The following is a 14692-nucleotide window of genomic DNA, read 5'->3' as shown; positions in this document are numbered from 1 at the left end:
AAGTATTGCATGGAGAAGATTTGCTTAGTCATCAAAGACCACTTGTACTTTCTGATCATTTTCAGATTAAAATGCATATTAATTACATATGTACTGATATACATGCATGTTAAGTGGAAAAGCAAAGCAAAATTGCCAACACTTGCTTTATGAGCATTTACTTCTTAGTTAATGACTAACTTAGTTAATGAAATGCCAGTTATTTGGCTATTAAAACTAAGCTGCCATTGGTCTTTTTTAATACTTGCTGCTGAATAAAACTTACATGTGTGAACAGAGTTCTTCTCTGAGATTTTTTAGAGGAAGAAAGAGATTGGGTGTCACCTAGCAGAGCTCTTCCATTTTCCCAGAAAAGGACCTGTATGGCCAAGGAGTCAAGAGACCTGTCCGTGGCCACCACTGTTTAGCAGCAACAGGGGCCCGAGACTCATATTGTCTACTCCTCAGTCCAGTCTCCTATGTCACCATGACTTCTTTGCTAAGACCTTCCTGCTGCAGACTTTCTAAATTTAAGCCCGCCTTTTTTTTTTTTTTTTTTTTGCATCACAGACACAAATCGTTGTCCACACACTGTGAGAGCATTTCCAAATTTTGAGTGGCTGCATATACTTGAAAATCTGCATTAACCAAACACCGAGTATTAAGTCCTTTTGCAACTTTTAGGCCTTTCTCTAAATATGTTTCTCAATGAAGTGCTACTTACATAGTTTGAGAGGAGTGGAGCCCGTCTCCCTTCTCTGTGGCTCTTATCTAAGACTGAGCTTACCCTCTGGTGGCCATACCGCCCACCTGGCCTGTGGCCTCTCCCTGGTGCAGTGATGTCTGTGGGTGTTCTGTGACATGCACCCCTTCCTAAGGGCCATGTGCTGTCGAGGCTCCACTCCCTGCCCATGGCACATTTGCTGCACCTGGGGTCTCAGTCAGTAGTGGTGGCTAAATGCCTATTTCTGGGCTTGGTGAGCCATTATAAATAGAACTGATGAGTGCATGTCTTCTCTCTTTTAAATACCTTCTTAAATAGGAAGGCAAAAAAGAGCCAAAGCCCCAAATACCTTTAACTCTGTTTTTCCACCCCGGGGGTTCTATTTTTAAAAATTGTTTTGGTACGGGATCACAATTTCCTAGTATCCCTAAAAGAAAACTAAACCAGAAATAGAGGGCACCAGGCAAGAGGGTCAGGGGTGGTGAAGAATGTGAGAGCAGAAATGGAGGATATTCTGAGAGCTGAAAACCTGGGACACAGGGTGGAACAGCCTTTCCTCCAGATGTGGGAAATGAGCCACACACGGCCGCACAAGGATAGAGGTGTCCTTTGCTCGAAAAGGATGGGGGCCTCTGCATTAATAGCCAAGGCAAGAGAAGCAGGATGATAGGTCACTTCTTGGGGGCCATTCTCTCCCTGGGTGATGGAACAGTGGTGACTTGCAGTTGACTCACAGAAGCTTTTTTGTCATTTTCCTCAAAAGGAATAACCTTAAACATTTATGAGTACTGTCCCCAGTAGGTGAGGGAGACCAGGCCTACCTCAGTGGTCCCTAGGAGGTCTGCTGCTTATTTACTGGAAAAGCTTCAAGCCAGAATGTTGGAGACCAGGGTGGTTCCAGGCAGAACTCGGTGCCAGTCCTGGGCCAGAGCTTGAGCCAAGCAGAGTTAGGAGGTGCAGAGGGGGTGGGGAGGGGGAAGGCGGGGGGGCACGGGGCATTTGGGGCACATAACTTGCTGAACTTCTAGAACCTGACTCTTAATGGTCTTCCTCCTCAAACGACTCCTTCTGGTGCCCAGGAGAATGGAGCGAGGCCCTTTACCCCCTGCTGACCACCCTCACAGACTGCGTGGCCATGATGAGTGACAAGGCCAAGAAGGCGATGGTGTTCCTGCTTATGCAGGACAGCGCCCCCACCATAGCCACGTACCTGAGTCTGCAGTACCGCCGCGATGTGGTCTTCTGCCAGACGGTAAGCCCCGGGAGTGGCGCGCAGGAGCCCACGGGCTCCTCGGCCCCCAGAAAATAGTCTTGGGAGATCCTTGTCACCTCATGTTGAAAAAAACCAAGGATGGCCAACACTTTCTCCAGCCTGTGGCTCTTAAGTTTCTTTAATAGGTCTAGATTTCAACCCGGAGGGAGCAATCCTACTTGAGAAGTATATGTTTAAGAGAAGGTCTGAGTCCACGCTTCTCCCTGAGGAGGCGGCGGGCACTGGTGGCTTGTGCGCATGCTCTGCTCCTGCCCAAGGCGTGTGGGGTTCCGGCCGGCCCAGGCCTCATGGCCACCTTTCTTTCCAGGAAGGAGTTTAGTGAGGGAGAGAAGGATGTTGCTGTCAGTGCAGTCTGTGCCTTAGTTCTGCTGCTCGTGCACAGCTATTGCAGTGATTTGGGAGAATGGAAGAACTTAAGTGAATGTCACAAGTTTAGCAAGTGCCAGTTATCCCATTAGCGATGTGAACAGTGACAGAGGGTCAGTCTGGCTCTCTGAGGTTCTGGCGGCCCATCCCCTCAGAAAATCTCCCCCTGAGGTAACTTGCAGGGTGACCGTGTTCTCTCGCACTTCTGTTCTTTGTTGTGGTCTCTTCAGTTTCCAGCCGGAGCTGGTCTGGATCTGTGAGTATATAGGCCCTATTCACTGTGAGGAATGAATTCTGGGCTTCTAGAAGGTTCTAGCCCAGGAGGAAGCCCAGGCAAGTTGGCTTGGAAGCTGAGCCAAAAACCAAACTGGCCTTTGGGAGCAACAGGAGCAGCAAGTGTAGAGTGCTGCGCAGCCTCCCGGGGCTGTGCCCTGCATCGCCTCAGAGCCGAGCACCCCCCACACCCCAGACGGAGGAGGGGGAAAGGATGCTGCTGCAGCCCAGCCAGAGCAGCAGAAGCAGAGAAGCTCAGGGCCAAGGGCACTTCACAGGCTGGGGACCACTTCGTGAGGCGGTGTCTGCCCCCCGACAACAGCCTCGCCTCGTGTCTCCCCCACAGCTGACTGCTCTCATCTGCGGCTTCATCATCAAGCTGAGGAACTGCCTGCATGACGACGGCTTCCTGCGGCAGCTCTACACCATCGGGCTGCTGGCCCAGTTCGAGAGCCTGCTTAGCACCTACGGTGAGCCCCCAGGGGCGCCCCCGGGATCCCGGCGTCCGGCAGCAATGCGGACGTGCGTGAGGCCCATTCTTCCTTCCTGAATGTTTTTCTGATGACGCACGCAGCTCATGCTGATTAAAATAAAGCCAGACATCATCACAGTATGTCAGGACCAAGCAAAAGTCCTGCTTCGTTTGTTTTCTTGGTGGTTGTTGTTACAGTCAAAGATCTTTCTAATTGAGGAGGGATTATAATTATTTAAGCGGTAATTTCCGGTGAGGCACGTGGGCTGTTTCTGAATTAATCCTAAGAAAACACTGCTGCCGTATGTCTCAGTCCACGAGTGTTGGTGGCTTGTGAGCCCATTTCTGCAGCCACTACCTTGTTAGAAGGGATGGTTCTGGGTCAAAGGGTAGGAATATTTTAAAATTTAAAAATAGATATTTTCAAAATAAAATTTAAAAAAAAGATATTTTCAAATTGACCTCAAAAAAAGACTCTCTTCTTTCTACTTTCATTTTCTGTTTATTTCTTCTGAGAGGGTAAAAATAGGTAATTTTTTTTAGAAGTATTTGTCCATCTTTGGAGTTACAAGACATCAAATAAGTGCCAAGCCCCACAGAGTAGAAGGATCTGGCTACATGGTGCTCTGTGGCTGTCTGTCCACTTCCAAAGTGCCAGCTCTGCCTCCTGAGCTTCTGTGCATGTGGTTTGCCTCCCCACACTGTCCGGCCCCAGGAGAGGGCCAGGAACGTGCTGCATGTCTCCACCAGTGGCATTGATGAGCATGGCCATGGGGTTTCAGTAGCAGCACTTCCCATGGAGAAGTGAGTCTGCTGTTGGAGAGGTCCCCTCTGGTCACAGCCACACCTGATCCTGTCACCTGCCATCTGTAACCAGCTCTGTGGTCGTGCTGAGCCCATGGGAAGAGTGGCAGGTCCCCTCTCCCTGACAGCCTTGTGTCCCTCTCTTGCATCCAGGTGAGGAGCTGGCCATGCTGGAGGACATGAGCCTTGGAATCATGGACCTGAGGAACGTGACTTTCAAAGTCACTCAGGCCACTTCTAATGCATCGACTGACATGCTGCCTGTCATCACGGGAAATCGGTAGAAAGATTTTTTCTAATCCTCAGAACTAGCACTGTGTTTTAATTTATGTTCTTTCCATGTGATGTGCTTTTCGTTTTTGTTGTGTCTCATTCAGTTAAAGACATGGATCATAGTCTCCTACATTAATTTTGCAGACCTTTAAAGGCTCACGACCAGCTCTTGCGAAGCAACTGAGCCAGACAGCCCAACAGGCACTCATGTCGAGGCCAGCTCAGTTTTCCTCTTCTCCCTCGCCTCTGCTCCTGCCTCTCCCCCATCACAGCCCTCACCCGCCCTCTGCCTGTCTTGCTGTTTTGCAGGGATGGCTTTAACGTGCGGATCCCTCTGCCGGGCCCGCTATTCGACTCCCTGCCTCGGGAGATCCAGAGCGGCATGCTGCTGCGGGTGCAACCCGTCCTCTTCAATGTGGGGATCAACGAGCAGCAGACACTGGCCGAGAGGTGAGGGCCCGGCTCTCACAGGGCCTGGGGTGGGTGGAGTGGTCACTGACATGAGGTAGAAAATGGCTTCTTCAGGCTCTGAGTGCTGCAGAGACTGCCGGCCCCCCTTCCTTCAGCTGGCATTCTTGAAAGGCCGCCATACACCCAGCCGTGTGATATGGTGCTGGGGACACAAAGATGGGTCAGATGTGGTCTGTATAGGAGAGGTCTGTATAGGGCAGGTAGGAGAGAGATGGGGGAGCAAGGATGAAGATGAATGCAGGGAGTGGGGGTCCTGATGGGAGACCCAGGAAGAGGTCTGGGAGGGCTTCCTGGAAGAGATGATGGCTAAGTTGAGTTTTGAAGAGTAAGTAGGAGTTAGATGAGGAGGTGGAGGAAACACTTAGCATCTCAGGCCAAAAAGCCTGAGCAAAGGCAGGTGTGGAGAAATCGTGTGGGACTGGAGGCCAAGGCCCCAGGCTGGGATGGGCAGTGGTGAGATTGAGGGGCCTATATGCCAGGTAAGAGACTTGCCTTGATTTTCCAAAGGCCTGTGTCTTATAAACTCCCTCCAGGTTCCCTGCCGGACAGTAGAGAGGAGTCACATGTGCCCGTGTTCACAAGCGTGTGTGTGCATGTGTGTGTGTTGGAAAGGAGGAAGGTTTGGGCATGTGTAATGACCTTCCACTAGTATGTGAAAACCTTTCCTGTCATCATTCTATTCATGCGGCATATGCGTTTTAGCATAAAAAGATATTTAACGGTACTTGCTGTGAAGGGAATTTGGTCTCTAGGGTGATGTGCTCTCTTCCTTTTGGACCTCTGGAACCCAGTGGTCAATACCTATACTCCGGAGTCAACTGATACTGACCGCTGGGTTCCAGAGGCCCAAAAGGAAGAGAGCACATCACCCTAGAGACCAAATTCCCTTCACAGCAGGTACCATTAAATACGTCAGTTGATTGCAGAGTATAGGGTCACCCCCACTTAGCGATGTGTTAGGGCTGGTGGGAGACATCAAAGAGGTTTGAGTAGGGCAGGATACAGTCACATCTACAGTTTAAGTGGATCACTTGCTGGTCACATGCCAAAAAGCTTTGAGGCGGACAAGTATGATGAGGTTGTTGGAAAGGGTCCAGACCAGAGGCGGTGAGCTGGATCAGGCAGGGGTAGTACAGATGGAGAAGGGACAGACTGAAGGACTGTTTCAGTGGTGAAATGGAAGGTTTGGTCTTCTGTTGGGCAGGGTGGGATAGAGATGGTGAAGAGGATAATAGACATAGGCCTTCAGGGTGGTAGTGAGTGTGTGTTGGCACCCACTGAGCCCAAGAACCAGGAGAAGGGTCATGCTCAGGGACAGATGGAGGCTGGCTTAGGCTGGTGCCTCCAGCCCAGGAAGCAGAGACCACTAAGGCAAGAGCAGAGCTGGAGGAGCCCACATCATGGAGAGTGGACAGCATCAGGATGCTGGCAGGGGTTGTCCCAGCGAGGGCACTGATGCTCCCTGCGTCCGCCAGCTGCTGTTCCTGGTGACTGCAGGAGCAGTTTCTGGAAAGGGCAGAGGCAAGACCACGTTGCAGTAAGCAGAGGGGCAGGTGGAGGAGGGTAAGACAGACAGTAGGCTACGGGGAAGACTTGGCGAGTGCCAGGTCTTTGCTCATTCATCTGCTTTTGGGATATTGTCCCCTCAGCTCATAAATAAACCAGCTCACTGTGTCCCAGGACAGGCCCCGAGGGAGGAGGTGCCTAGGGGAAGAGCCATTGCAGGTATCGGGGTGGATGGGGCTGTAATGGACCTGCAGGAGGGAGTCTTGCCTGCTGAAGGATGATGTGGAACCACAAAGAGGCTAATGTGCTTGGAGGTTGCTCAGTGGGGCAGTAGTGGAGCTGGACTAGGCATCCAGGCCTAATGACCACCTTGCATGCCCACCTCCGGCCTATCCTGGCTACCTGGGAGGTGCGCACAGGGTGAGCCTGCATGGCGAGAAGTATGCTAGGGCCTCACACATGGCCTGGGAGGATCAGCTAGTCACGTGTGGTTGTTCAGCTGACACAGTGACTTCCACTTCGAGTACAGGACTGGGTCCTCACCCCCAGCCAAAGCCCCATTGCTGTCCCCTCTCGTAAGCAGCTCCAGAATGAGAGGACACAGGGCCTCTCTGTGAGCAGCTACGAGAGGGCTTTCTACGCATGCCGCACGAGGGCCTGGGACGGTGGAGTTTCAGTCAGCTTTGAGGCACATCCCTAACAAATGTGCATGGTTCGCACTAATGAAATGGATTTGAACAAGTCACCTACCGGGTAGCAATGGCCTGATGCTTGGGAGGAGGGATGTGACTTAGAGTTTAGCTGGGTGCTGACCCTTAATAGACTCAACACCGTTAGCTTCAGTGCAGTTAAGCCCATGTGGGAAGGAAGACCATTAACTTATGGTGTCCCCATCTGACCTCCAAAGGTTTGGAGATACGTCTTTACAAGAAGTTATCAATGTGGAAAGTTTGGTGCGGTTAAACTCCTACTTTGAGCAGTTTAAGGAAGTTTTGCCTGAGGATTGTAAGTATTTCTCTACTCTCGGTAGGTTTCTTTTTCACCTGTCATCTGTCTTGTGTCACTTTGGGTGTCAGAGCCTTTCCTGCCACTCAGGCTGTCTGCTCTCCCATCCGGATGCCCCCCCACATGCATGATTACTGCTTTGCTTCCCTGCCCTCCCTCCCCGCCCAGCCCAGCAGCCTGTTCACCTGCTTGGACTCTGCCTGGTTTGAGGCCCCAACCAGAGACGGTTCCCTCAGGCTGCTGCCCTTGCTGATTCTTCTCTGGCTGGTTGTCTTGCCGCCTGGATATGGTGGGGCTTTCCCACAAGCTGTCCCGGACACTGGTGTTCAGTAATGACAGTGGCCTATGTTGTGCTCCTGTTGTAGGACAGGTGGGATCAGAGAGGCAAGGCCCCACTTGGCTGCGCGCTGGGGTGAGCTCCCCGTGCACCTCCTTCTGTGGCATGTCAAGTGGGATGCTGGGCAGACACTTAGTGCTGTGTGGGTGTCCCCAGAGGCAGGAGAGAGTGACAGCAGCCATCACTCTGCTAACAGCCTTCTCTGAGCCCCGGGACTCAGGCAGGGGTGCTGGGCTCACCATACTATCTGTACATGGGGAAGTCTCTCCTGATTTCATACTTACTGAGCACCTGCCCCAGGTAAAGCGCCAGGGGACCCAGTGAAGAGTGAGACTAGACCCTGCCTGGTTAGGAAGGGGCTCCACCTCTCTGTGCTGGCACTGCCCTAGCCATGAGCAAAGGAGGCAGACTCGGTCCCTGGGTAACACCAGTGTTCTTCAAGGGGGATTCCTGAGGGGGAAGATGGGAAAAGGCTACATTCGCATTCCCCGGTCACGGATGTGCCTGGTGCCCTGCCATGTTCTGTGCACATTTCTGCCCTGACTCGCCGCGACAATGCCACAACACAGGCATCAGTATTGGTTGCATGGAAGGGTTGGCCTGGCTCTGAGGCTCGGGACTTAGACAGTTGACAGCGGTGTCACTCTTAGGAGACGCTGTGTTGCAGGGCACCTTGGGCCGGGCTGGGGAGTTGATGTTAGTTTAGTTCTAGCAGGGAAGCAGTGTGGGGAAAGCCTTCAGGGATTCATCTGGAATCAGCAAGAGTATGCTGTTTAGCTTGGAGGAGGGGTGCAGGCCTCTGTGCACAGCGCCTTCTTCTCCCTTCGAGTTTGACCTGGGAGTATGGGTAGACAGGATAGGCATGAGGGGGAGTCGCTCTGGGAGCATGCTGCCTCGCAGTTGCATGAGACAGTGCTGGGGACGAGAGAGCTGTAGGCAGATGGTAGAGGGACACAGGGCCTGTGCTGGTCACGGCCACATGAGCTGGCAGCCTGCTGATGGGGAGGGGGGCAGGGCTGGAGGGTGAAGAGAGCAGTCCAGGCACCAATGGCCTTGTGATATGGGCCACGGGTAAGGCTGGGTGGGGCACATGTGTTGCCACCGTGGTCAGCGGCACAGGTGACATAGGGCTGTCTTATGGCTGAGATCACGGTGTGTGAGGGGAAGGGGCTGAGGACAGGGTCTCTGGGGAAGAGCCCTGTGTGGAGGTGGCTTGAGAAGAAAGGGCTCAGCAGACATGTGGGAGAGAGTCCTTGCAGGCAGGAGAGCAGTAGTGTTACCTGGGTGCCTAGCGGGAGTGAGGGAAGGAGTCCTTGGTGACTTCTGAGGCATAGTCAGTGTGGCGAGGGCTGCAGCCAGCGCAAGTAAGTGACAAAATGACACTGCCTTGATCGGCCAGTCTATCCCAGAAATCAGCAGAGACGTGAGATCGGAGGATGGGCAGCGGGGGGAAGGAGCTAGAGAAACCCTAACTGTGAGATGCAGGAGCAGCTGAGGACTACAGACCAGGGGCGCTGTGGAGAGGGGGACACACAGGATGCTCCCGGCAGGTGGCCTCAGTCTGCCCAGGGAACTGCAGAGGTGCCGGTGCTGACCACACACTGGAACTTACTGGGGAGCCTGGGCTGTTTTGCCTGGGCCCCACCCCAGAGTGGTGGGCATCGGGAGTTCCAGAAACTCCCCAGGTGGCAAGGGTTGAAAGCCGTAAGTGAAAGGGTCCCCTGACACTTCAGCTGCAGGTCACCAATACCTGGGCTCTTGGGAACTCCCAGGTATTGAGGTGTCCTCACATGCTTTAGCAGTGAGCATAGTTGAAAGTGACAGATTTGTCAAATCCTTGCATGTGCTAAGCTGTCTACATACTTGACCTGGATTATCTAATGTGATCCTCACAGCAGCCTTGGGCGGGGGGTGGGCCTGGTTTCACACCATTTGACATTTGAGGACACAGAGGCAGGAGGGCGAGTCCCCGAGGGAGGGAGCCCAGGCTGACTGCCACCAGCACCCACCTTCCAAGTGCTGCAGGGGTCAGGGACAGTGGAGTGCCCAAGCTCAGACTGGAGGTTTAGAGTCTTCTGCAGGGCTGGACCCCTGGCCAGGGTACCACAAGGGGGAGCAGGGAGGAGGGACAGAGGCCATGTGGAGGACAGATGAGTGGGCATAGTGAGACATGTGGTCAGAAAGTGGGAGTTCTGTGCTCAGCGTCTTGGAGGGTAGCCTCTTTCCAATGATGTGAGACACCAGGAGATCTGGCTGGTGACGAAGGGCACAGAAGGGTGTGGCCTATAGGACAAAAGAAGGCCAGGTGTGGGCCTCTCCATGTTGGACCAGTACCACTGGATCACAAGCTAGGAAGCCGGGGGAGCAGCAGCCCATTGCACCTTCAGCCCAAGGAGAATCGGGGCTCTGTGAGGCCGAAGAAATAGGGTGCAGCTAATGATACCCCCAGAGTCTGCTCAGTTCATCAGTGGGCAGGTGTGCACTGACTGGGGCTGTATGGGTGGCAAGGGAGAAGCTGCAGCCGATCTGGGGAAGTAACGTGCCATATCTCCTCCAGGAGACATGCAGGCCTCCTCCAGGCCCCCACAGCTTCTTTCACAGAGTGAGCCCCTCATGAGGAGAGCCCCCCTTTCCACGTCTGTTTCTGGCCCAGTCCCCTGATCAGCACAGTGCCAGACCCATATCATGTGCATGCAGTAATTAGCATAAGCTCCTGGGTACACAACGGTGAGCTTGTGTTGGAAGCTCTCTGTGCAGCTGGATCCCAGAACTCCCTGTGTTCGGTTTTAATTTGGGGATTTAGGCACCATAGCTTCTTTTCTTAGACATGACCTGGAGGTTTTTCTCTTTCTCTCTGATGATCCTGGGGTTTGAAAATCCCAGGTTTCTTAGGTTAAGTGATCAGACTGATCTTCTAGTTCATGGGGTCCCTGAAGGGCTGGAGACTGTCGCGGTGGCAGAGGGAGGTTCTCCGAGAGAATAGGTCACTTCAGGTCCACGGGAGGAGGCCCTACTGCCACCCCTAGGGGTGGCCAAGCCCATTCTGTAGTCAAGACCCATCGCCCTAAGCATCCTCCTGCCTACGGAGGCTCTGAAGACCAGATGGGTCTTCCTAACTTCCTCCCACCCTTGTGACCCTCTATATGTGCTTTGACCCCTTGGGAGAGCTGAAAGAAGATAAGTTTGCCCTTGGCAGGTGGGACTGAAGTGGCCACGAAAGTGATTTAAGTGCTTCCCGTGTGGGTAGCCAGGACCGGTCCCTAAGCACACCCTCTTCTTGCATAAGTCACCGAAGCTTCCAGCTTGGTCAGGTGCCTGTGCCACAGCGACCTCTGTGGGCTGCGGGCCTGGGTACCCCACCAGCTCTTACAGACTCCTCCTGTCTTGCAGGCCTACCTCGATCTCGGAGCCAGACATGCCTGCCAGAGCTGCTGCGTTTTCTGGGCCAGAACGTACACGCCAGGAAGAATAAGAACGTCGACATTCTCTGGCAAGCCGCTGAGGTAGTACCCTCATTATACTGAGGAAAAGAATGGGATTGTGGTACTTGCTGCCAATAATCGTAATTATGATAATAAATCAGAATCTCAGCCAGGAGTGGAGAGAGCAAATTTCTCCCTGTGGACACAGAAGAAAGTCACGGAATATGTCGAGAACTCTGGAGGATACTGAAAGGTGCCTATGAGTTCATTACTTTAGGGCTGGCTGAATTCCAGTGAGCTAGACACAGACTCTATCCCCTGGGGCATTTAATAAGCAGGCTGATGACAGTTGTCACCTCCAGAAGCCTGGGCAATCGATACCAGCTACAACGCACTGCCTTCTGCATCTTTTTTTTTTTTTTAACTTATTTATTTGACAGACAGAGATCACAAGTAGGCAGAGAGGCAGGCAGAGAGAGAGGAGGAAGCAGGCTCCCTGCTGAGCAGAGAGCCTGATACGGGGCTCGATCCCAGGACTCTGGGATCATGACCTGAGCCGAAGGCAGAGGCTTTAACCCGCTGAGCCACCCAGGCGCCCCTGCATCTTTTAATAGCTTCAGAGATAGACCATGGGGACCCTTGCAGTCTCTTTACACAGTATTTTTTTTTTTTTTTTTTACATTGTAGTTCAAATCTCCTCTTTTCCCAAGTACTTCCAGTATTTTCTCATAAATGTTTTTGTGGAGTTCCAGAGCTAGCCATTCACTCACCTCTATCGAGGGGTGACCTTAACTAGTCTCCACGGCAGCACCGTGACCTGTCCAGCATGGGGACTCGCACACGTAGGCTCAGGAGCACGAGTGATGCCCAGACGGCATTCCAGGTCCTGGCCCGGCCTGAGCACAGGGGAGGGATGGTTGTCTGCTCTGCCCCTGGAGGAGGCAGACATACCACACAGCCCACTCATGCCTGGTTCCCCCCAGTTCACAGAGCCTAAGAAGCTGTTAGGAGGGCTGTCTTCCCACTCCCCGCCGCCCCCCATGGCTTTCCTGGGCTACTCATTCTAGAGCTTTCTGCCCCTGGAGGAGGCGGACACACCACACAGCCCACTCACACCTGGTTCTCCCCAGTTCACAGAGCCTAAGAAGCCGTTAGGAGGGCTGTCTTCCCACTGCCCCCCCCCCCATGGCTTTCCTGAGCTACTCATTCTAGAGCTTTCCTGTTCTCCTCATCAAGAAGGTGTTCCTCTCCACCTCAGGTCTCTTCCACCGCATCAGTGAGCTGGTCATGGTGCTTGGCTGCTGTTCTGGAGACCCTGTATTTGAGGGCCTGACTTCATGGAGCCCTGTCTTTGAACATCCCCCTCTTTGCACCTCTCAAGGCCTCCCATCTCCAGTTTGACCAGAGCTGCCCTCCTTTTCTGGATTTACTTCTTTTCATTTTTGTGTATAAAGAATGGGTCCCTGGCTAAACAGTTAGGATATCGTTGGTGAGGTCTAGGCCCTCATTTCGTGGATGGGGAGACTGGCCAGAGCTCCAGAGCTGGCTCCTGGCCTCCTGGAGGCTGGAGGCCTGAGCCTGGCACACAGACGGCCCCCTCATGCAGGAATGCACCTCTGGTCACCCCTGCCTGCCTTCTGGAGTCTCATGTTAGTTCTGGATGTAGCATCTGTATACGTGGATGTCCTTTGAACCTCTCTGTGGGTCTAGCTTGTGCCATGTGTCTGGGTCATGAACTCTACTGCTTGGAGAATTCGGTGAGCAGGTGCACATTCAGGCTCCCATCATTTGGATTGTATCGCTCATCACCGAGCTTAGGGGTTTGCTTAGTGTCTTTCTTTTTTTTCTTTCCTTTTAAAATTTTTTTGTCTGTTCTCAAAAGAAGCCTGTCTTCTTCTGATGGTCTTGGCTGAACTTGTTTGGGCCTTTTCTCTTTCATCTTTCTCTAGACACCGTGCTTAGGACTGCACTGTGCCCTCTACCTACCTACTGGTATTCCTGGCAGTGGCTGCATGTTCTTGGCTTTGCTGGCCGGGGAAGCAGGCGTGGGACCACCTCCAGGGCACTGTGGTGGATCAGATATTTCTTTGGAGTGCGACAGGCTACTGGAGCTCACCGTCATCTAGTTTTGATTTTTCACAAAATACCAGTATTGTTCTCAAGGTGTGGTACCTGGTACAGGTCCATAATCCCTCATCTGAAGCTCTGTGGGTAGATGTTTTGGAATTCACAGATTTCCATATTTTAGAAGGGTGATTTGGTATACAGTTGGTGCACATATGTGTAACACTGTGCACATCACCTCTTTGATGTGATACCCACATACGATTGACGATCCCCAGGGGAGTCTCAGGCAGCGCTCTGGAACCAAACCCATTAATATCGCCTTATTAAAAAATATGAATGTTTATACAGAATGGGATAAATGAAGATCATGAGTAGCCTCACATCAACTCCTATCTGGTTGGACTGCCAAATGAAGCTGCTGTAAACTTAAAAATCTTTTGTTTTAGGGCTTTCTCCTCTTGGGGACTGTGTACCTAGAATTATATCTAGTGGTACAAAGAAAATACCCCAAATGTCCTTCCTGTGGGGACAGAAGGTGCCCTGCATGGCTTTTCCTCAGCCTGGAGGCTGCCACACTCTGAGCTCCCCACTTGTGAAGGGGAGAGTGCACTGACCCCTGCCCGGCCCTGAGTGAGGTAGAGGATGGTAGAGAGCCTGTGGGGCCTGACCATCAACAGGTGGCTGAGGGGAAGCTCTTCTGAGGTATTCCCGTTCTGTGCAGATGAGAGGAGAGCAGAGACAGCCGGTCTATGCTACGCCTTCCAGAAAGGCCTGGAGACTCGGCCAGGGGTGGGGCATGCTGGGAGCTGCTCTGACCTCCATAGCTGGGCTTTGCTGCCCTCCTCTGCCCAGGGCCTGCAGCACAGGTCTGACTGTGTTGAGATGGCCTGGGCACGGTCTGGAAGAGGGCAGCTGGTACAGTCAGTGCACAGATGGTGATGCCCCCAAAAAGAAGGGGGAGGCTAGGCCTGGAAAGAACAGCCTCTGGGGGGAGTCACATGAGGGAGGGGGACAAAGTCACTGGGAACAGAGGGGGTCCCACAGGCAGTGACCTCATTTCTGATGCTGGTTCTGGCCAGACGTGAAGTCGGGGAGCAGAAGTGATGGGATCGCTGGCCCTGGGAGTTGGCCTGGCCACGTGCCACCGCTGTCCAGAGCCCGTGTCCTGTGCAACGCATCTTTCCATTCTGTGGCATCTGTCCCTCCAAGCACAGCCTGCGTTCCTGTTGCAGGTCTGCCGCCGCCTTAACGGGGTCCGGTTCACCAGCTGCAAGAGCGCCAAGGACCGCACAGCCATGTCAGTGACGCTGGAGCAGTGCCTGATCCTGCAGCACGAGCACGGCATGGCCCCACAGGTGTTCACCCAGGCCCTGGAGTGCATGCGCAGGTGAGTCCCGCTGCCCAGGCCACCCGTCCCGCCTGCCCCGGGCTCCGTGTAAACTGCAGATGAGCGGGTCCCGCTGGGCGCCCCCGGCCCTGGGCCCCTTGACTCCCAGCGGCACGCTGTGGTTTGACTTTGGAAAATTCTCTGACGTCTGCCAAGTCAAACTGTCGGCGGTCTCAAATTGAGACCGCGTTCTCTTTTAAGTCCGGGGGGCCAGGAGAGCCAGCAGTCTCTAACGAGCAGGGCTGCTCTGAAAGCAGGTGCCCTCAGGGCAAGCTTAGGAGTCAGGGCGTGGCCCAGGGAAATCCAGTGTGGCGGCCTGCGAGTCCTTGGGCA

At 53.3% G+C, this 14692-nt stretch overlaps 1 protein-coding gene across 15 annotated transcripts in view; it reads left to right on the top strand.

Moving 5' to 3' along the window:
* INPP4A (inositol polyphosphate-4-phosphatase type I A) overlaps positions 1-14692 on the top strand; it is a 129550-nt gene that overhangs the window by 103755 nt on the left and 11103 nt on the right. For all 15 annotated transcript variants that reach the window (XM_032877880.1, XM_032877888.1, XM_032877882.1 and 12 more), the window contains 7 exons: positions 1783-1955; positions 2962-3085; positions 4045-4171; positions 4474-4614; positions 7049-7146; positions 10874-10986; positions 14205-14359. In XM_032877880.1, coding sequence (XP_032733771.1) covers positions 1783-1955; positions 2962-3085; positions 4045-4171; positions 4474-4614; positions 7049-7146; positions 10874-10986; positions 14205-14359 — 931 coding nt within the window. The remainder of the gene's footprint in view (positions 1-1782; positions 1956-2961; positions 3086-4044; positions 4172-4473; positions 4615-7048; positions 7147-10873; positions 10987-14204; positions 14360-14692) is intronic.

The sequence above is a fragment of the Lontra canadensis genome, unplaced genomic scaffold, assembly GCF_010015895.1.
Source record: "Lontra canadensis isolate GAN:19392208 unplaced genomic scaffold, GSC_riverotter_1.0 scaffold61, whole genome shotgun sequence".
Classification (NCBI taxonomy): Eukaryota; Metazoa; Chordata; class Mammalia; order Carnivora; family Mustelidae; genus Lontra; species Lontra canadensis.
Note: the sequence above shows the minus strand (reverse complement) of the source record. Positions and strands in the feature narration are given on the sequence as shown.